Below are 23,408 nucleotides of genomic sequence, written 5' to 3'. Positions count from 1 at the left end.
AGTCCTCAGTTGCTCATGCCATTCCTAGCACTTATGCCTGAGGAAGTCCTCTGCAAATATTTACAGTTGACCTGCTGCCAACCTGGAAATATACAGAGGTTAATTTACTCAAAAATACAGGTTCAACAGGGAAAGGAAAGAAGTAGAGGGACAAAGAGTGAATGAAAGAGGAAGATAGAGAGGTAGTGCAAGTGAAAACGGCAGGATGTGGTTCCCCTTAGTTTGCTTTCTAACATATTCGTCCATGAGGTTTCACTTCTTGAGAAAGATATTTCATCATCTTTTTCGCGCGGCTAAAAAATTATGGTTTTATTCATCTCCATTACAAACAACATATTCTCTGACTCGACTCGTCTTATCTAGCCATTCACACACTTTTTTGTCGCGGTTTTGACAAAGCAATGGTCTTCAACGAGGCTCAAAGTCCACCCGTTATAAAATGCACCCAGTAACCACCAGCATATCTCAAACGCTGACCTACGTAACATTGTCCCGTGTCATTGTCCTTGCTGGACTTTGCAGTGTTCTGATGTCGTGTTGTATAAATTAACTTTACTGATGGCATCATCAGGATTAGCTCACAGTTTCGGCCGATTCAGTTACAAAGCATAACCTACCCCACTTTCCGTTAACATTTAATAGAGCCAGTATTGGGATCTCATATTTGTGGGCATGGAGTATGGGTGGCTTTTGCTGGGAAACATCCTTTAAAGAAAGAAATCACTGTTATCCCTTTGTCTTATTCCCTCATCTGTGGTCTGCCTGAGAGGCAGACAGTCATAATAAGATCTGAATCTGAGTCGTCACTGTCTCTCTAATGCTCTCTGGATTCATCACACACACACACACACCCACACCCACACCCACACACACACACACACACACACACACACACACACACACACACACACGCACACACACACACACACACGCAACAATACACTCCTTTCCTTTCCAGCTCTCCTCTTCTGCCTGTGTAACGGGAGCCGGCTGTCCAGCTTTTCTCAAATAATGGAGAATGTCATAACGATAGATCTCCATTCCACAGACTCTCCTGACCTTCACACAATGCTGCTTTTGAAAGACTAAATGCCTCTGCACACGAGCCAGGCAGTTACTTGCGAGTGTGTGTGCGAAGTATGAGAGGGGGAATCCCTGAGACAAATAGTGTTTTTTACAAGCCAGTAATTAAATGGTGCATTTTGCCAACATAAGCGTGCTCTTTAGGCTCGACAGACTCTTTTTTTGGACAGTGTGGTTTCTATTACTCGTTCACAAACCAGCATAAAATGGATACATGGAACAGAAGTGTGTTGATTTGGAGGAAAAAGGGAGAAAAAAAGCATTTGTAAGACCGGGTATGACAAGTCTGTCTGCCTGTGTTTCCTTGACACTGTGATGTCTCCCATGATGAAAAGCCTGGTTTGTTTTTCTAACTTGGACCACACTCACATCCAGCAGGAAGTGAATATGGCGGCCGTCTCAGCTGCGCCTCATGGATTTAATGGGAAATATGCTGGGGATGTGTGTGAGACATATTTTGTTAGACGTGAACGATACTGGAAATAACACCAATCCAAGTAGCCAGACAGTCTGATGATTTAGCTGACACACAGGAGCTGACCCCTGTGATGAAGTACGGAAAGAGAGTACATCCGCATCACAGATAATAGCAGCGCCTGTATTTGTCATTTCAGACATGAGAGGAAATGTTATGGGTTTGACATTTTAGACATTGGGACAACAGTTTGGTTCAATTGCCAATATTAATCGGTACACTTGTCACGGTGCCAATATTATTCAACCCCCTTCAGAGGCACTTTCACACGTTTGGTTGTTAAGAACACTACAGATGTGCAGCGCTCCAACCAAGGTTTGACAATATTCTACAGCCATGCGAAGCAGTGAGTTGCAGCGGTGGAGCTCAATACAAAAACCCCCATGGTAACATGTGTACAATGACTAGGGTATAATGCTGATGTTTAGCAGGTATGGTGTTTACTATTGTCACTATCACGCTAAATGCTAGTGTCACAAGCACATGGCAGCAACCTCCGGATCTGAGAAGTGAAGCCAATGCGAAGGGCCCCCAAACTGGTTCTGATTGTGTAGCGTGCTCACATGACAAGGCTAGCGTGTTCGCCACATTTGCTAAGTACCACTGAAGTATGTCTGAGGTTGGGAATCTCGGGTATTTAGCAATAATGTGGACATAAATATGTGTAGGCTACCAAATTCCATGGCCACCCATTCAATAGTTTTCGAAATATTCTACTTAATACCACAAATGTGACCATGGCGGTAAAGAGGAAAAGTCAGGGGATCTTTAAAGACATTAGGAGTCCCTTTCTGAGGACCATAAACCTCATGGTCAATTTTAATTGCTGTAGTGTACCTTAAAACATAATATCCTCATCAAACCTCTGGTAGAGCGAATAGGAAATACAATGATCCTGTCTTCTGAAAGTGTGTACTGAAGGTGTGTTGACATTGGTGGTCTGTCTGGACATGTATGTGAGGACATTCTATCAACCTGTCATGACATCACACTGGGTGATTACTCCTCCCATGACTCAGGAATGCTTCGCATGCTTCCCCTGTCTTCTAGGAGCCTCTCTGTGGTACTTTTCCAAAGCACAGCTGGAGTAGTTTTCCAAAGAAGCACAAGAAACAGATTTAACAACACTTTTTTTTACAACTACAGACACTTTTACTTTTTGCCTCCTGTGTCTCCTTTCCCCTGTAGTTTTGTTTCTGTGACACTAGTAATACCCCACAAACCCACAGGTCACAGATTACAGCTATCAACACATGCAAGATTTATGGCACCCATGTATCTGAGCCACTGTGCGTAGAGATTGTAAAACACAGTGCTCACCGACTGGAGCAGCTGTGGCTCAAGTTTATTGCCAAGACAATCTTGGCTTTTTATGTTACATTTGCAATTTCGACCCCACTGCATCAAAACAATACACAACAGGCAATGCAGTTTAACAACCGTCTTACAAAAAAAATGCACACAGTAGTGGTTGTAAATTGGAATTAAAAGGTGACAGCGGGGTAACCAAACATAGTATACAGTATACTGAGTGAGCATAGCCAGCATTCCCCCCGACCTTACTCTGTATTTAGCAGGCGACCCCCCCCCCCCCCTCCCAAATGACAAGGATCCACAGACCATCATGACCTCACCATCCAGGAGGCTCGTGCATTCACATGGTCAGGGGACGGTGGACAGCAGGGGTGTTAATCTACATGATGTCATTAACCACATACACACACTCTTATCACAGACCAGAACCCAACATCAACATGAACTCCATGCACTGTGTTCAATGTGTGTACAGTATGCACATGGCAGGGAAAGGGGGGTGTTCTGACCAAGAATTAGGCATGCAATGCTATTTTTTTCCAGCACTCATCAGAATAACACCTTTACTCAGGGTTGCATTGTTAATCAGTAGTTGGACGAGAGTGTGTATATGGGTGTGTATGTGTTATTAATACCCCAGAGGCGGTCAGTTGGGGGGATTTGAGAGGCTTCTTTGGTTTCAGTGTTTCTGAGCTCACAGACAAATGTCCCTACATGGCGGGTTTCTGCTCCACTCCAATGTGCTAACGACTTGGGCTCCACACTGAAAATGCCAACCCAATTGGACCCCATGCTGCAGGGCATTGGTGCAAACTATATGATCTGCTGCCTGAGCGAGCGCACATGCACGTCCGCACGCAGGGCGGCGGAGTTGCAGACTAGGTGCTGGAAGCAAACTGGGCAACTTGTGACTGGAGGATCACACGTTTGCTTTGAAAGAGTTTCAGGTCCCCTGAGGGACGAGGACAATCTGAATGGGATGGATGACAACAACTGTCATCTACCTCAACAATGGTTATTGTGGGTAAACAAGGTACTGCTCAGTGGTCAGCAGCGGAGGACTGCGGTTGTACTGGGCTGCTCACAGAAATAAACTTGAATCAGAATATATATGCACAGTCAACTTTCCTTAAACATTTACTCGATCGTATGCACAAAAGCAACTGTCGAGTTACTTACATTTGTTTTTTAAATGTTTAATGTTTATTACATGGCATGTTTTGGTATTATTCAACTGTTACGTGCAAAATGTATTCCAAGAAATTATGAAAACAACTATGGCATTGTATGTATCCATCATGCATCATCGTAATTATCCTCAGTTACACTAATGCTTTTGGTCAAACACACAATGTAGGAAAGCCAGTCTCTGTCTCGAGCAGTGACACAGCATGTCTGTCTGTCAGTCATTCTCTGACCTTGTGCCTGTCCGTCTGTCTGTCTGCTTTCATACTATCTGTCATTTCAGGCTGTCTGTCTGGCCATCTATTTGCAGTCTCAGACATTTGCAGTTGACAGTTGATGTGTTATTCTGTCTGTGTGTCTGAGTGATGTCATTCAGGTGCAGTGTGCCAGGGCAGAAAGCCCAGGACTCACCATCAACTTTTTTATCCCCCCCCCCCCCCCCCCTCCTGCTCTTTCTTGTGTCATTGGACACCACCCAGTCTTGGCTTTCTGGAGATGCATGCACATGTACATGCCAAAAAAGAAAAACTGCAATATGAGCATGAGTACATGCATGCACGTTAGATGCCACGGTGTAAGCGTGCAGATGTTTAGTGCAGTGATGTAGGTCCGGTAGTGCAGCGGGAGCTGTGGCACTGTTGTGGTCAAATTGTAAAGGGTGTTTTAAATAGGCAAGCCCCGGGATTGGACTGTGGTGACTGATGGGCCACACTTTCCTTTCCTCGCTCTCTGCCTGTCTGTGCTTTTGCATCGCGATGATGGATGCCCAGCCCTCTGTAAATATAGCCCTGCCCCAGCTAGTTAGCATGGTTGGCATGATCCAGGCCGGTGGTCACAAGCTAAATATATATCCAAAATAAATACTTACAGATTCAGTTCTCAAATGTTGTTTAGACAGGCTGTAGCATATAACTCACGTCGAAAAAATTGTTTTAAAACTATTTTGTAATGAAACAAAGGCCATGGTCGACACAGGGCAGAATGAAAAAGCCTAGAAACCATCGAGTGGTACATACCAATGGAGGAAAACACTGTGGTTCTGCAACTGTCTACAGAAGCTTTGCCCAGTGGTGTGGTGGCTGTGGTGGCGAGTCACTGCTGTGGTAACAAGTCATTGCTATGGTTTCCATCCAAACTCAGGTTTTGTGTTCAAATGCAGTGATACTGTGGAATGGATGCTGTGGGTGGAGAAATGGAGGCCGCCAGCCAACGGTGACCACAATAAGTGACGCAAGTGGAGAGGCTATGATGTTGGTGTGGCATTCAAGAGTTCATTCAGGTGTGATTGTACTGAACAGTACTGAACAACAACATCTTCTTCGTGCAGTCAGTACAAACAGAAGAACAATGGCTCTTCACACAGGTGATCTGTCGAGATGCGTTATCAGATCAAACAGGCATTAGCGTACACGCATTCACAAGCCTGTGACCATGTGTCACCCTCAAATTTTGTGAGCCGTCGTCTGAGAATAAGCCACAGAGGTATTCAAAAGGTTGAATTCATTTTTAATCTGGCAGAACAAGACAACAGAGTCTTTGAGAATGGTTTAGAAGAAGCTTATCGGAGTGCTGCCACCGTGACCGCACTGGTAGGATGGAATCTGGCTCTGTGAGAGTTTCCATTCTGTCCACAACAATAGAAGGCCTTCTCCGCCTGCTCTCAGCCTGCTGACTCGCAGCGCTACACCCAAACATGTCTCCGGTTTTCCCTCTCGGCCGCTGTTTTGACCTATATCCTGAATCATCACCTCTGAAGACAAATGCATGAGAAACTATAAAAACTCACGTTGTCCTAAGCATTGGTGGGAAAATTGACATTTTAGAAAGGTGCCCCGTGGAATTTTGTGTAAACACACAAAGGTTATGTTTACATTCATTGTTACTAACTCTCAGACACACATACATACACACTTTAGTTCTAACACACATGCTACGAAACAATGCATCAAATGTTTACAAAGCTGATTAAAAACTAAAAATGCTACATTGTATCGTCCGTGTTTAGGTATTCTCCTTGTTCTCTTCTTTACATTTTTGTACCATTTTCAAAATGCAGATCTAAACAGATTCTAAACAGAATCACAAAGTTATGTGCTGAACAGCATCCCATCATGCTCATATTTATGTATACGATATCAGACAGCAGGCCTAGGTAGAAAATGCACGGCCCGCCACTGCTAAATGGACAATCATTGATTCAGGCCTTGCATAATCATAGTGCAATAAAGATTAGAGCTTATTATGTGTTTAATGTAGAGTAAAATTCACCAGACAACATTTTTTCAACTCCGCAAAGACTGCTAGCAAATTAACTTGGATGATGCTGACTTTTCTTAAAGCAGAAATTTAAACTTATAGAAGGAAAAGTACAGGCGTTGCTAATAACATTACCGACGGCTCCATTCGCGTTACCAGGATCCTCAGCTTTTAAACGTATTCAGTCATCGTTAATGTCATTGTCATGACATTTCCAAACAAAATACCTTTTGGACTGATACTTATTTTTCCTTGGCTGGCACCGCATGTCCTGTCAGAGAAATATTACAACAAAGCGAAGCCTTAGCAGTGCCACTTAGTGCTGAAGGAAAGGTATGACACAGAGTTCATAAATCTGTCGTCACGCTGTATCTTCACCCTTCCACACAAAAAGTAACACGACACAAGGCTGACTTCAAACCCTGATAAGAAATGTTTTTGCGTTCTCACTTGTGGTCCCTGGGAAAATCACAGTCAGCTGTCTCAAACGGGAGATTATGGGTGACTTCTTGAAAATAAAAACATTTGTGTTTTTGTTTTTCTAAACCCTTTGCTTTTGCTGCCTGACAACCATTACTCTGGGATGAAAGCAACAACAGATAGCACCTTCCCCGATACTTACTACAAACGATCCGGGGGCAAAGATGTGAATGACATGGCATCGAGCCAACAAAACAAATAAGTTGAGTTTCATGCATGTATTGTTTGTCTGCGACTATTGCTGCTTCTAATGCCATGGTTGCTGTGACCGTCTGGATAAGAGTTGTTATTAGATATAATCTAAAGGGCTCACTCCTGTCATTTCATCATTTAAGTGCAGTCGTCACTGAAACTTGGAATGTTCCTTGTAGAGGAGCTTTTTTCGTGTTCAGCTCTTTTTGGGGACTTTTACAGCCCACAAGCTTTAATCTCACTGCTGTCATCAGCACCATTTCCATCTGGAGCAGCAGTTTTCTTTGAAAAAGCTCTGATAAACACTCGTATTCTATCAGCTCCAGCACCAGAAAGCAGACAGACAAAGTCAGCAACGAGCTGGTGAATATACAGTAAAATATGCTAAAGACCCATATAGTCCCTCAGGAGTTGATTGGGACCAAAACAGACCTAAAGAAAAAGTGAATATTGAAATACAATGGCATTACCATTTGCTCAGAGGGAAACCAAATAAAGGAGCGTGACAAGAGAGATAAAGAGTGCGATAACAGTCTTATTCTCAGGGTATCAACGTGGTTGAGAATTGTTTCAGATATGATTACTTTTTTCCAGAAAGACTCCAACAATCCATTATTCCTCTTTTTCTAATAAAACTGAGGGATTATAAATTAATTCCTGACTTCTTCTGTGCTGCCCTGTTTGTATTTGGAACTGAGATATGTGCTACTTGTCAACTTTGACCCAGTTACACAATGCATAATTGAACTTGATACACCGTGTGCACACGTGAGGTCCACCTCTTCGCCTTTGTCACTTTCTATCCGTGTTTGCACCCACCTCTCTGCTAACTGTTTGGCACCTTGGTGTCGACCTGTGGCGCATTTTTTCACGTGTATCGTAGTTCAGGATATTAAGTCCTCTTAAGCATTCCATGGAGATTCTTGAGTGAGAGAAGGGAAACATAAATATTACAGTTTCCTCTGAAACTGTGAGACTGATACATTACTGTTAGTGGTTTCTGCTCTGATGTCTAATAGTTGCATTATTAAATGTCTACGGCTTGGGAGGCCGAGGGCCACCCTTGTATGACTCATTACTTTTAGCTCATGCTGGAGGAATCCAGTGACCCGCACACACCGGCTCATAACGGACCTGATCACTGAAGATTTCCTCATGGTAATATTTGCCAGACGTCTCTGCAGTTGGCTGAGACCCATGTAGGATAACGCCGCTGTTCAACTCATTGTGAAGAGCTTTTACAGTGTAGCGAATAGCTGACATGGCATGGTGTCAAGAAGAATTTCGGCGTGTCATCAGCTCTGAGTGATTCTGGACGGAGGCAGCGAACAGCTTCTCTCTCTCTCTCTCTCTCTCTCTCTCTCTCTCTCTCTCTCTCTCTCTCTCTCTCTCTCTCTCTCTCTCTCTCTCTCTCTCTCTCTCTCGCCCCACATGCACACTCACTTTCTCTCTCCTCATTCCTTCCATTCCTCATTGATCTGCCATCCAGGTCATGGGTGGAAGAATAGGAGGAAGACGGGTAAAGTGATCAGGCTATGACATCATTTTGTGTCGACCTCATCCTCCGCGAGTGTGCTCATGTGTGTGTTGTGTGCATGTGCGATGTGCCCCAGTCTTGGAGACAAGGCTAGACTTATGCTAGAAGTAACAATTTCCTTCCTAGACATGAGGGGTCCTGGGACACCAAAGGGACTAGACTAGTCTAGACTAATGAATTCTGCTTTGAATGAAAACGTCTTCTTCCAGAGCCTTTTTTTGTCTGTTATAATTTAGCCATTACAGCTCTTATGACACTAATTTAAGGCAAAGCTCCTCTGTTTTATTTAGCACTTCATAAAATCAATAATTACAGATACAAAATAGAAAAACAATGCATGTCCAGCTGACATTGAATGTCATGGATGGCATTCTGAAAAGAATCCAAAGCAATCTGATTATAACTTAAAAAGTGAAACCAACAGAGGTGAACTTTTTTTTTTTTAAATGGAGGCCAGTTAATATATGATACTAACGTTAAATCAAAGAGTAGGCTAGAAAATAGACATTAGCAACAAGGTCCACACCAACAGACGGGCACTGTGCAAATAATTGATTATCAATTATAAATAGGCAACCACTTTCCTCGGTGTAGCCTCACAGGAAAAAAAAGAAAGGATACAAAACTCACCCAATGTGGGTTAAACTGAACCAAAACTTCCTTCACAGTCAACAATAGAATAAAGCATCATCAAAGCAGACAACGTCGACATGTGAACAATATTAACTCCTTAGTGTCCACGAACAGTACAGCAAAGGAGAAACTGCACAGTGCATTCACTAGTTATAGGCAATGAAGTGGTTGTTGCCATAGTTCAACAATCACCTCTGGTCGTCTGTCCTTCACAATCTGCTGCAGGGTCAACGGTTCTACTCGTTCATGCCTCCACTGTATAGGTCACTAACGTCGTCGGTGAGTCACTCAGCATGCTCGCCGGGTCAAACAAGACCGATGCTTATGCATGAGGTTTATACAAATGTGTACTATAACCACACCCAACAAGTGACCCTTTATTTCATTGTGTTTGAAGTGGCCCGGTGAACTTCTCTTTTGTGTCACCTCTCTGGACATGGAGCCCTGCCCTCCTGCTGCTGCCGCCGCAGAAACACCTGCAGCTTCTGATTGAGCTCCTTTCTCCACATTTCATCAGGAATTTTCACATGACTTGCGATGTATACGCTGTAGCAAATGCGACTTGAAATGTAGTGAAATACAACACATGTGATATACAGTCTATTTAAGTAGGCTCAAAGTAAAATTGCTATGATTTTGAACAATATTCAAAAAGGTAATAACAATAATAATCCTTTATTAGCAGGGAAAATTGCAGTACAGTACACTAACACTTTACTGGTCAAGTAACGATAGTTACTGTACAAGTATCCATCCATTAGTGAGAAAAGAGTCTTTTCTTCCTGCCAAACCATTTGCCACAGGCTTCCATTACAAGTGAGTCGTAGTGTTTTTACTCGACTACTTGCCCTCCCTTCTCTTCAATTAGGAACACATGTTCTCGTTACCCCACAGGTGAGTCACGTCAAGCAAATGAAGGTCTGGCAGACGATATTACTCGTAGAGTTTGGGCAATCACAGGAGACACGTGCAATCTGCATTCAGACAGGTGACACCCACCCAAGTGGAAAGAGAGGACGCACAGAGTATTATGGTCCGTGGTTGCCTGGCAGCAAGGTGGTGAATGCTGGAAGGTTTCAGGTGTTCACCTCCTTTCTCTTATCTCAGCTCCTCCTCTTGCTTCACTCACCAGCTGTCACAATCAGCTCACGCACACACACACACACACACACACACACACACACACACACACACACACACACACACACACACACCGCCCATAACCCCGCCTGCTTCCTTCCTGGACAAAAAAACGCCTTATATGGGCATTATTTATGAGCGCGCAGGTAAAGCGACCTTTGTGAGGAGTGCATTTTGTTTGCTTTCTTTTGTAGAACGGCGTTTCTCCAAGAGTCTTTTCCCCATATACTCAGTCATGATCAATAGAGTGAGCTGAATGTGACGTGGCCATCCCAGGCAATAAAGTTTTCCCAATTTGGAGCTGAATGCATGAAGACATCAAATAAGGAGTGGAAATACTCGCGTATACAATCTTTGTATTGTATAAACATTTGGGCTTCTTCAGGATAAAGGTTAATAATCATTAGGTATGCAGCATTTATCAATGGTTTCTAACTATAGGGATCAATCTGAAGGGTGACCTGATTATATAATTCTACTCACTTGTTTTCTTTTTGATAGTTTTATCAGGGAAAGGGAAAGGGAAAATTGCTCTCAGGTGGAACTCACCTGTGACACACGCGTACATACACACTGCCACAAACCAGGACAGGTGTTTCAAACCAGGTGGGTTTTTTAAAAGGTTGGTGACCTCAGCTCCAACTGAACTCTCTTTCACAATAAAGGTTTCCAGCCAGAGGTTGCTCACATCAATGTCTGACAGAGGCCAGACATTCACCTCATGATCTGGTTTCCTCCCTTTGATTGATACACCACACGCACCGACAGTCATGGACACACACACTGACACACACACAGCGCTCCTTTTTTTTTCTCTCTTAGTCGGCGATACAGTCGCCATTAGTTACCACTTCTATAAACTATTGACATCTAATCTCTGGCCACACAAGCGGAGGGCACTCACTGGAAAATGTCAGGAAGCACATTGCACATTTTATTCCAAACAACTTACTTATCATCACTTAAAACTCTACGTGTTATCTAGCTGCCAGGCCCATGCCACCCACTCATTTCTGCATTCCTGATACCAGAAAGACAATGCAGAGAGGACTTTTTTCCGTTGTCCAATCAGCCCCCCAGTGGGTCCACATCAAACGTGACACCCACTCACTCCTGGGTGCGGCACAGATGATGGGACTCCTGCAGCGTGTGTATTCACATTGTGGGGTAGAAAAGTGGTCACATAACAATAACAGACGCACTGGAAAGAGTCCTAATGATGTAATGGTGTCTGTTTTATGTGTGTGTATGATTGGAATTCACCATAGTCACACATGATGGGGAGGATGTGTCTGGAAAATGTTGATTCATTAGAATGATTACTCGCTACATTATTAGTTGTTTAATATAAAGCCCTGTGTGTATGTAAACACTGGGTTTTAGCACAAGTAAGTTATATCAGATACTGTCTGTCTTGGAAGACAATAACACAATAAATACGATAAAGTCACAATGTGCTGGGATTTGTTTCAATGTTTTCTGGATTATCTTAAAAACGTTGCAGAGCAGATCTTTTTACATCAGATTTGAGCGGATTTTGTTTTTCACTCAGAAAAGACAGATGGCATAAAGCTGCTTCTTGGAACAGGTCCAAGGTGTGTGGAAGTGTGTGTAAATCTGGAAGTAATTTTGTTTTAGGTGTGCCAGTGTGTGTTTAGGTTAGACTGTGTTACTAAGGTGTGTCTTTAATCATTATCAAGGTTGTGACAATACCGGATCAATGCAATAAACGTGACTAGCTAAACATTGCATTTCATTGACAGGAGGAAGTTGTCAGGAGATGGATTGAGTTCAAGTCTATTTTCTGCACACTATCAACACACATCTTGTATTTAAGATAATTTTTTTAACGTGTGTGTTATTGCTAGTGTTTTGTTGTCACATGCTGTTGCTGAGCCCGATTACTTTTTACTGATAAACACGGCCACACAAGCCTTTCTTCTAACTGATATGACTTATTACATTCTTATTAGGTTCAGTGTCCTCCTTAGTAACACGTTGTCTGTTGTGGGAACTAAGTCAGCCTCTTTCTAATAAATCGGACATCACAGCATTTCTCTTCTGATTCAGTTGGCATTACTAACAATACACAGCTGTAGGTCCCCAAGACCCACATACAGACACCACACAGTTTGCCAGGTGCTGTGAATAATATATCCCCTCCAGATGTGTTCCTGTGGGCTTTTGAGTTCCTTCTGTCAGATGAAACAATGTTTTGTTCAGTTAGACACATGCACACACACAACCACACACTCGAGCCCGTCTCAGCTACTGGTTAGACGTCTCATTATTTTTACTGCCATCCACATCAAAGAGAGGGGAGACCAATTGTGTCCCTCTGGACTAACAAATTGGGCCCTGGTTTCAGTTAACAGGGTCAGGTTTTAATTCGGAAATTATTAAACTGTGTTTGAGACTGACTAGCCCTTCTCACGAGAGGTAAGCAGATTGAGACATACCTTCAGGATGGGACTTCCTGTGCTGCTCTGGCGGTCTGTGGCACCCTCCAGTGGTCACAGCAGTACAATGTGCTGATACAAATAAACAGGAGCATGTAGAGAACTGATTCATGCTAAATATTAACAGTTTCTTTCATATGAATAATGTATGTCATATGCATTGAATGTGTTGTAACTCTGTTATGTTGTTTATTCTGTACACATGACATCTATTGCTTCTGTCAATCCTGCGAGAGAGATCCTCCTTTGTTGTTCTCCCGAAAGTTTCTTCCCCTTTTCTCCCCTAAGAGGTTTTTTGGGGGCGTTTTTCCTGAGCCGATGTGAGGTCCCTGGACAGAGGATGCATCATGTGTACAGATTGTAAAGCCTTCTGTGATTTTAAGCTGTACAACATAATTTGATTTGAAATATAATTTAAATTCTCTGTTTTACAAAAGTCATGACGAGTTAGTATTTATTTTCAATAACTTCCATGGCATGTGGCCTATAGTATCCAAATCATTATTCAACAAATTATTAATAAAGTATTTTCATGAATCAATCATTTGTGCTGTTGTAATAGTGACAGTGCCCTCTCAAAGCAAAGAGAAAAAAAGTCATAGCATGCAGCTAAATAATTGGTCTCAAAGCTGTAGCTATCCAAACTTAATGCATTATAGTGGAAATATCTAGTATTAACTTCCTCTTACACACCTAATCACCAGAGTCTCTGTATTGTACGGTATAACTGGAAATCACAATGTTTAATGGGTTGTCAAAATAAATATACGTTTTAATATAGCTTCTTTTATATGGTATACAGTTTAGTGTCGTGAGGCAGTGTACCAGCACCATTATTTGTACACTTCCTAAGCCACTATTTTCCATTCTAGCCAGATCTCTCATTGCCTGGTTTACCATTTCATTATGAAAACCACTGACTATAAAATATTTGTAAATGAATAACAATATTTTCTTGAAAATAATACTTTCTGAAATTAATACAATGTCTAAATCAGTTACTGATTAAAATATGATTGTATTTGAAGTTTTAGTATTTGACACCGTAGGCCTAATTACATGATCTGGCTTGTATTAAAATGCAGGGCTTCTGAATCACAGAAAGCATCTACAGATGAATAGATGAAGGCATGGGAGAGCAAAGTGGTTTATATGTATGTTTTATTGGCATTGTTGTTGCAGACATCATGTGCACAAACTCACTCGTCCAATATTAGAGTAACACAATAATAAAATAAATATGAGGTTCTTTTAAAACAGTGTTTTCAAGTCTTTGGAGATATTTGTTGTTAAAATATGCACGGTAGTAAAACCTATTGATTTGTAGTGCCTGAGCATTACTGGTGAAATTACAGTTTGATGCGTTTACCCTGTATCAAAAGTGAAAAAATTGTAATAGATCATTTTTAGATTTAAGAACACCTCATAAAAAATACCTTCCTCTCTTATGTTTTTAAAGCTATTAACTCAAGAATCATATATTTTGAGCTATTAAAGCAGCATAGCGCAGAACAAGCAGCAGCAAATAAACAACAACCAAAGAATTGCTGTCTTCAGTGGCAATGTGAAAACTCAAATAACATTACAGGCTAACATTAGACACCTCCTTTATACACTGCGTATTTAAAACCCAACAGGCTCCAGGAAGGCGGCCTCTGTCCTCTATTTCAGGACCTTTTGCCCCCTGTTGGGGGGAGGTTGGAAGGATGTTTGTGGTAATAGTCTGGTGGGGTGGGATTGGGGCTTGCATTCATCCCTGTAGGGACATAATACATGCTCTCCAGGTAGCTCTGGTCAAGCGGTGGATGGCTCTGGGGATCTGGCTTGGACTGACCAGAGTGATTCCTGTAGTTGACCCCAGGCCCACCTGGGTGCATTGTTGCAGCGACAGAGGTCTCAGGATATCGAGGTGGCTGAGGCTGGGCCTGGGGGTGGGCTTGTGGAGGAGGAGCTGCATAGGGCATGTACTGTGGAGCAGGAGCGTACATGTTAGGGTTGTGGAGAGATGTGTAGGGGGCTGCCGCAGGAGGATACAGGCCTGAATGTGACATTGCTTGCTGCGGGATGAGCACCTCCACATATTGGCCTGTCTCTGGGTCAAACAACATTTTTCTCAGTGGCTGCACAGGCACCTCGATGTAAAAATACTTCCCTGTCTCAGGATCCAGGAGCACTCTGCGAGGCGTTTGTCCATAGCTACTCTCTGAGTACAAACTGGAGCTATCACCTCCATATTCAGAGCCATAGGACGGCCCCAGGCTTTGAGGGCCACACAGGTATTGGGGATCTATAGGAGGTAGGCCAGGAGAATGACTGTGGCCCGGATCGCTGTAAGGACCACCAGCCATGACTGGTGGCTGTTGTTGGGGGGATCTGTGGACAGGAGGTCGTCGCAGGTCAATATGCTGGGGTGGATGCAGCGGGCGGTCAGCAGGGCAGATCTGCATGAGTGAAGGGTGGGGAGGGCAGGGTGGAGGCTGGTGGAGAGGTTGGTACATGGCCGGTGGCTGGCTTGAACCAAGCAGACTTGATTTGGGAGAGCCAGGCTGGTAGCTCATTGGCTGCGCGTCAGGTCTGCAATGGTGGAGACGGACAGGGGGCTGAGCTGCCGGGTAAGGCAACGCCTGTCCAGGAGAGTGTGGAGGGGCAGGAGGGGTGAGGTTATGGGGGCTGTGGTGATGATGAGGGGGGGTGAGACCAGGATGGGAAGGGCAGCCAGCTGTGCAGGAGCAGGGAGGAGGGCGGGAGGAGGGTTGATAGCGATTTGACCTCCTGGGGGTCAGATCTGGGAGCATGAGAGGACTAAAGCTCTCTCTTTCATCGTAGCTTGGAGGATCGTCTGACGCATAGAAAAGTAGATCATCTGTCCTTTGGGAGCACTCGCTGGAGAGGGATCTGCGGCATGACTGGGGTGTGTATCCTGGCACTTGTGTTGTGGAAACAGCTGCAGGTTGTTTTGTACTGTTTGAAGTTACCGGCATAGCTTGTTCATGAGGGTATGCCGATCTGGGATACTGGGGTTGGCTTTCTGGATTCATAACAGCTGGCTGGCTTGGCTGGTTGGCTCCAGCTGATTCAGGTCCAGGGACATGGTTTGGTTTGGGGTCAGAGACTGGACCCGGAGCTGAGGTGAAACCCGGCCCAGTGGCTGATATCGGAGCTGTAGCTAAGGTTGTGGGTCTCTGTGTATCTCCAGAACTCTGAACTGGGGCCCCTGGCTTTTGGTGCTGACCTCTGTCATTAGATGCCGCTGTCTCTGATGCTGTTGACTGGTTTGAGATATTGGAGATGGTGGTTGCTGTTGCTTTACAAGATGGAGGTTTAAGGCTAGATACTGTAGACACAGCCAGTTTTCTAGTATAGTTAGACGTTGATGTGGATTCATTGGAGATCTTTCTATAGATTGTCGGTGAGGACACAACAATTGTTTGAGGCCTCTCCTCACTTTGTGGTTTTACAGTTGTTGCTGATGGTCTCTGCACTTCACTTGGCATTGGTCCTAAATCTGCTGGTTTAAATTTACAGCTTGGTTTTGGAGGAACTACTGGCTTTTGAGAAGTTTTAGCTATCGATTTAACTTCAATGGTTTGAGGTCTATTTCCTGTAACATTTGCTTGTGTCTCTTGTTTCTGTGTTTCTTTAGAAAGCGACTTCACCTCAATTGCCTGCGTTTTGAATCTACTTACTGCAGGGGACCTTGGGGGGAAAGTTGGATCTAGCCTTTTCACTGCTTCAAAATCTCCAAGTTCCTTGTGTTTGGCGGTAGGTGGTGTTTGCTCCTGCGAATTCCTTAGCGGGGAAGCACTTATTTGCTTTTGTGTGTCTTTTACTGTAGGCTTACTGCTAACACCCTCATCTTCGCTGGCCTTTACAAGGGTGTCTGTGTTGGTAGATGCTGCTGAGAGGCCAGAAGTGGTGGATGAAGAGGAGAATGTCCTCTCTTTACGAGACTCCAGCCGACCTCCATGTGAAGGACTCGTTGTCTGAAGGGGGATCTCCAGGCAGTTCACATGTTTACGTGGAACCCCTTTAACCCCGGGTCCATTCATATCACCTACCACTGCTCCAATGTCAGCTTGGTAGCCTTTTTCCTTTAATAGCATTGAAACTGAGTGGCCACCGCTAGCATGGTTACCGCCGGGGTTAGTGGGTCCAGGTGAGTGTGAAGCAGCTGGGGCTTGGAGTCGGGTGGGAATCTCTTCCTGGGCTAGAGATGAAGATATCTTGTTTTTATTAGATCCATCTCTTATTAACACGACAGCGGTGGACACCTCTCTTTCCTTACTGGGCATTTTGGGTAGGCTGCCAAGCATGGGAGGCTTTCTGTCGGTCTTAATCACCACAGGTTGGTTCTCATTGTCTGACACCTTATGCACTTCTGTCCTAGTCTCTTGTGTTTCCAATGCCATGTCAAGTTGGCATGACTTTGCAATTGCTGCCTCTCCAGTTGTGTAACTCAGTGTGTTGTGTGATTCTCTGCCTACCTGTGTGACGAGCTTTTGAGCAGCCTGGTGTTTGTCACCTGGGTTATCTGAGTCTTTCTTGCTGAATGACTTTTTATTTTTGTCTTCCTTCCAGCAAACAGCCTTGTACTGTATTTGCATCGGTTGTGGACGAGACAGAGGACTTCCTATGTTCTCAAGAGATGGAGATAAGGTTTGCAGCTTTGAATCTTTCACCTTCTCTTTCTGTTCCTCTTTTCTCTCCACCCTGAAGTCCTCCTCCCTCAGTATCTCTTGCCTTACCTCTCTCTCCTCTCGTGCTGTGACCTCTTCCCTCATTTCATCTTTTATTTCTTCTCTCCGATCCTTATTTGAAGTGTCCGTGCTTTCTTTGTCCACATTTGATGGTGTTGCAGCACTAGTTGCCTTGAAGGACAGATTATATGTATTTTTTACAAGTCGCCTCACATCTCTAACTTTGTGAATGGGGACCTTAACTTTATTGTTCCCATTTTCTTCTTCTTCCTCTATTTTATCATTTACACAGGTCTCTTGTCGTTCCTTGTTTATATCTGGCGAAGGAGCCCCAGGTTTGTTCTCTACCTCAGGTGTGAGACAGACATTTAAGGAGGTTTTCTTTTTCTCCACAGCTCTGAGCATAATCTCCTGTGTGTGTGCCGTGTAAGCGACCTTGGCATCCTGTTGCCGTTGTTTATGGTCCTCTGTGTTTTCACATTCCTGGTCTCTGTTTGTCACCCTGACCTGCATGCTGCTGGCTTCAGTGGCAGAAGGAGTTCCTGAGTTCCCGGCAGTGGCATTTGCTGAGTCACCACCCTCCCTTCCGTCCCATGTCTCACTGTCATCAGCTTGTTGAACTCCAGTTGTTGACTGTTTACTATCAAACGGCACTTTCAATTCTGATCTCTTTTCAGATATTAATGAGGCTGCATTTGTGCTTTGAGAATCTGCCTCCTCACTCTCGGTCAGTGAAAAGTTAACACTTCGGCTGCTGCTGGATGAACTTGGCCTGTTACTGGATCTCACTCCAAAGCTTTTTCGTGGTTTGGATTCATCTTTTGTGCTTGGCTCTGCTCTCGCAGGGTGACCCTCAGATGAAAGACTGTGATCTGACTGTAGACTGGAACTAAGATGATGAGAGTCAGGTAGTGGGGACTCTTTGAGTGGTGCCGCTGCGGTCTCTGTTAGTTGTCTGTTTTCCTCAAAAGTGGAGCTTCCTTCTTCACCTGCCTGCTCATCAGGTTGTTTGTCAACACCTTGCATCTTCTTGGACAACACACTCTTGATAAGACAAGTGGCCATCTTGGTTTTAGTGCATGTTTCATCCAGAGAAGCAGATTTCTGGAATTTTCTTTCATTTTGTTGATTGCGCTCAGGGCTGCATTCAGAAGAGTAGCATTCTTGCATTGGTGCTGGCGTACTGTGTTGTCTCATGAACATCTCCCTGGAATAACTCTCTTGAGAGAGGCTTTCCACCATCCCTGGTAAACCAGGACTACTATTTTCACTGCTCTCATCCTGCTTCCCTTCAGAATTACTCTTTCTCTTCAGCTGGATCTGTCTCTTTGGCACTCCTCTTCTTACCCTCCTGGAGTCTTCTCTTTCCACGGCCACATCCACGCATTCAAAGCTGCCCATCTCGTGGCGCCTTGATGGATCTAATCCGTCCGAATAGTATGGAAGTGGTTGCTGGAAGGAGAGTTCATCATTGTCCAGCCTGGGCGCGGAACCCCTGAAGTCAGCATAGGCCGGCCAGGCGCCACTGACCCCAGCTGGGCTCTCCTGTGTCGATGGTTGAGAGATGTTGGTCGATGAACGGTGGCTGGAGTTGTACATGTCAAGGTAATCTACCTCAGGGCTAGACAGACTGCTGAAAGCAGAGTCTGTGAACCATTTCACCTCATCGTCTGCCTCATCAAGCTCACTTCCCATGCTGGAGCTGGAACTCCGACAGGGCCTGTTTACAGCCACGCGTCCAGGAACACTGCTCTTGTTGTGTGGTGCAGGAGGTTGACGCCGTCGGCTACGACCACCACCCCTGCTGCTGTCTTGTTGGGAAGCAAATCTAAGCAGACTCTGTTGTTGCTGTAGCTGTTTGGTGGCAAGCAAGCTCTCTGAGTAGGAATGCACTGTTGGCAGTCCCTGGCGGGTCTCTCTGCTTGTGGGAGCTGTACTGCGACTCACAGGCCCTTTTCTATTCCTGGCATTGAATGACAGCTCAGCCTGTTCCCCTCTGTAACTGGCGTCACACTGCCCAACCTTCCCCTTTTCAGGAACTCGCTCCTCCCTCTTCTTTCTCTCTCTCTCCACATCCCTATCCATTTTCCTCTGCCTACCTACCACCCTTTCCTCCTCCAGCTGCATTTCCCTCTCCATCTCCAATTGCCTTTCTTGCCTGATCCAATGAGCCTGGCTATTATTGTCAACAAAGGCAACATTGGGGCTTTCCCTATTTGTCGCCACTTTATTACCACTCGGTGAGGATGCTACAACCTGAGAAGGGCTACGGCTTCTGTTCTGCCACGGTCTGTATGGTTTCTCAGGGGCTATGATATGAACAGGTGTAAACCTAGTGAGTGGCGGAGAGGGAGTCCGCCTTCTGTTTACATTGTGGGCCATGTCCTCTGTTACCCTCACTCTGGTTTCCTGTCTAACTTTGGGTGAGAGCTGTCTAGTTGAAGGCTCAGGTGTACAATCTGATTTTAATGAGCAGCTGCTTTCAGAAGTTAGGGAGTATGTAGTGAATTGAGGCTGTGCAGTTTCCAGTCTCTGCACAGGTGAGGTGGTTGTAGCCTTGAAGACAGGGGAAATGCCTGGACTCCTGTCCTTGGAGACGAGACGATTAGGAGAGGGAGACTTTATTTCAACGGGGAGATTGTTATAACTGTCTTCTTTTTTACTAAAAATGGGGTCAATGATTTGCTTTTCTTCTGAGAAACGTGAGTTATCCTGAAGGTTTGCCTCCTTTGGTGTTACTTCTCTCTCTGTGCCTTGTTGTGTAAATGCAGGTGACACACTCTCTTTTGCCAAATGTGTTGAGTACTGTTTTTCCGTAATATCTACTGAAGAGAAATCCCTCTCAACCTCAGGTGTTTTTCTTAGAGGAGAAGTGGGCCTACAACGAGGGTTGTGCTCAGTGAAGAGGGTTGCTTGTGAATGCTGATGATACCTCTGCTCAGGAGATGAGGCAATAGGTGATGGATCTCTACTTCTGTGCTGAGGCGAGGGACTTTGATACTTGTCAGATGAAGGGGTTGGATATCTTGGTTCAGGTGAGGGAGTGTGATGCTCTGGCAGAGGTGAAGGTGTTTGATACCTGGATTGGTGTGACAGTGTTATTTCAGGCTGCAGGATAGAGTTTGTGAAGCCCAATAAATGAGGTGAATCTCTTGGTGAACGGTTGGACTCAGCTATACTGCTCTGTATACTGTCTCTGCTTGGGCTAGGGTTCCTCGCTTCAGGGGACACACTTGTCCTATCAGGGTCTGGGGTGGAGAGACAAGAGAGTTCGGGAAATGAGGGCGTGTTCCTGTCCTCAGGCTGAACAACAGAGTAAGAAATCCCTGTGATGTGAGGGGACGAAGTAAGGCTTCTTGACGAGGCACAGTCAAATTGAGGATCGAGGAAAGGAGATGAAGGTGTTGTTTCCCCTTCAGAAGACCACTCTCTCCTGCTGACCTCAGGGGAGGAAGCTGTAATCCTAATTTCAGGTGAGGGAGCAGTATGTCTGTGTTCGGTGGGAGAGCAGCTACTCGTAACGTTAGGTGATGGAGATAAACTATAACTTGCCACAGGTGAAGCCACCTGAGTCCTGCTCTCAGGAGGTGTTGAAATGTGTCTAATTTTATGTGCGGGGTCAGGAGACAGAGTTCTTGTCCCAGTTGTAGCAGGAGAAGCAGCAAAGAGGAGGCCAGGCGAGGGAGTTTTGTGTCTCAATTCAGGTGAAACGCTACTCTGTACAAGTTCGGGAGATGTAGCAATATAAATAACAGGTGTAGGAGGTGTGTGTCGTGGGGCAGGTGTCGTAGCGTCTCCTCCTGCACTGAAAGAATCTGAAATCTGCTCAGGGGTGTGGGTATAATCTTTGTTATCAGGTGTTGAGCCTCTGCTGAGGAGATCAGGCAGGGAGACCCTCCCTCGCAGCTCGGAAAAAGGAGACGATGCAGGTGTATCTGGGGAGAAGGGCCTATTGATCAGCTCAGGAGAGGCCAGTGTGTCTCTCGACTGGGATGATAACTCTGTAAGACTGTATGAAGGTAAAGGAGATACAAGTGTGGCTCCAGAATCAAATGCTGATTCTGTAAAATCTAGAGAAAAATCTTTGGATGTGGTCTCAGGTGAGGGACTGCTGTGTTGATTAAAACAGCTGCTCCTTGGCTCTGGAAAGCCTTGTGCGGCCCTGAACTCAGGTAACAACTGGGTGTTCACTGATTCACAAGACGATGAGCTGACACAGTTCCTAGGCTCCGGGGAGGGACTTGGAGACTGAAGTCTATTTTTGAAAGTGGGAGTGGTTCTTATTGGATCTGTTTCTTGCTTAGTTTGTCTAGGACTAGGTGATGATGGTGTACATCTTTTTTCAACTGAGGAAGAAGACAAGGATGAAGCTCTCCCCTCTGTACTAAGGGTAAAGGGGCTATTATGTCCAGGAGAGGGGGTGCTCTCACCAGAGTTGAGGACTGATAACGATGGGCTCGCTGTACTAAACTGTGGTACTGGTGATTTACTTTCTGGTTCTAAGTTTGGGCGTCTGTCCTCAGAAACTTTTGGAAGCCCTGAGGTCAATTCCTTACCCACCAGCTGCCTTCTCGCTGAAGACTCGCTTTGCAACGGGGGGCTGTAAACCCTTTCTCTCGAATCTTCAAAGCCCTCCTCTCCTTCACTGGAGCCCGGCGCAGTGTGGTAAGAGCCAGAGGAGTCGTTCAGATCATCTACCAGAGGTGATGCAGCAGTTGTCCCGTCCAGCTCCCTCTGGGGAAGGACAAAAGCCCCTACAGCAGGGCTGCTTGAGAGGGAGGGCGACTCACCGTCGTCTCCAAAAATGTCACACAGGCAGGTGGTCTCGGAAATGGCACTGCGCTGACTAGGGACGTTGATGATGTCGAAGATTTCCACGTGGTTTGGGGAGCCGTCACGATGACACAAGGAAAAGGTGTGGCGGGGTGCACTGCGCAGGAAGGAGTAGCTGTCCCCCTGGAGAGTCCAGCTGTCCATCGCTCGTCCACAAGCTCCAAATTCTCACTGTGGCCAGTCCAGTCTGCTCCTCTGGTCAGTTTTGGGCTCTGTTCCTGGACTGGGAGTAAGATATGGTCACCTGGAGGGTGAGGAACTCATTCCTTTAAATCACCAGAAACAATGATGAATACTATAATGATTTAACATCTTATTTATAGAAAATATAGAGGCTAAACTCTGCATTGTTCCTGTTAACCACCATATATATGAAGATATTGTCAACCTCAAAAGGAAATGTAACTATCAATATGTCCTCCAATAAAATAGCAAGCTACTTGAAATTAAAACAATACAAACATTCACTTTAAGCTGACCAATGAAATGAAACTTATTTTAAATTACATAGACTGAGATTTATTTATCTTAAATGGAAACTGACAATGGCTTGATTACCTCTGCTAAGTACATGCCCATGCCCTTTATCTTATTTTTCCACTTTGCCTTGGTGTAGGATGACAAGAGAGAGAGGAGCTGCTCCCCATGCAAGCAGAGAACAGCAGAACGATTGGTACTGTACCTTTGGCCAATGATGAGGCTTTCCCAAGGGCATGGAGTTCCTCTGTGTTGCAATATCTGCTTCTCATCTAACAAACTGTCTCTCAAAATCCACAGCACGTTCCTCGTTTACAATACCCGATCCAGGACTAAGAAGCTCTGTACAACCCAGTCTGGCCGAGCCACACTGGCTAGACAACTTCAGAATGAATATTTACTGCCATGTTTCAGACTTGAATAGAAAAAGCAAAGAGATACATCTCACCCAGACCCATTACATCCTCCAATGGTCCCTGCTCTATTTTTGCCACTCCCCTCTGAGCTGGCCTCAGGGAAATTGCTTACGGCGTCTAACCTGGATCTTTTTTTTCTTCTCCGGGCTGGGGTTTGGTTGGACATCGGCTTTCCTGTGTGAGCCGGGCAAAGGGGCGGCGCCGGTGGGTGGGGGGGTTATAGTTAGCAGC

General features: G+C 45.0%; 1 protein-coding gene across 1 annotated transcript; it reads right to left on the bottom strand.

The window, feature by feature from the left end:
* Positions 1 to 13,898: 13,898 nt before the first annotated feature.
* On the bottom strand, positions 13,899 to 23,190 carry si:ch73-43g23.1 (mucin-2). Its single transcript, XM_068590799.1, has 2 exons — positions 22,967 to 23,190; positions 13,899 to 22,507 (listed from the first exon to the last, which is right to left on the bottom strand). Exon 2 carries the CDS (start codon positions 22,426 to 22,428, stop codon positions 14,422 to 14,424), a length of 8,007 nt encoding a protein of 2,668 aa, XP_068446900.1. The 5' UTR covers positions 22,429 to 22,507; positions 22,967 to 23,190; the 3' UTR covers positions 13,899 to 14,421.
* Positions 23,191 to 23,408: the final 218 nt, after the last annotated feature.

This window comes from Clinocottus analis, unplaced genomic scaffold (assembly GCF_023055335.1).
Source record: "Clinocottus analis isolate CAN_PGR_092001 unplaced genomic scaffold, fCliAna1.0.p SCAF_10, whole genome shotgun sequence".
NCBI lineage: Eukaryota > Metazoa > Chordata > Actinopteri > Perciformes > Cottidae > Clinocottus > Clinocottus analis.
Note: the sequence above shows the minus strand (reverse complement) of the source record. Positions and strands in the feature narration are given on the sequence as shown.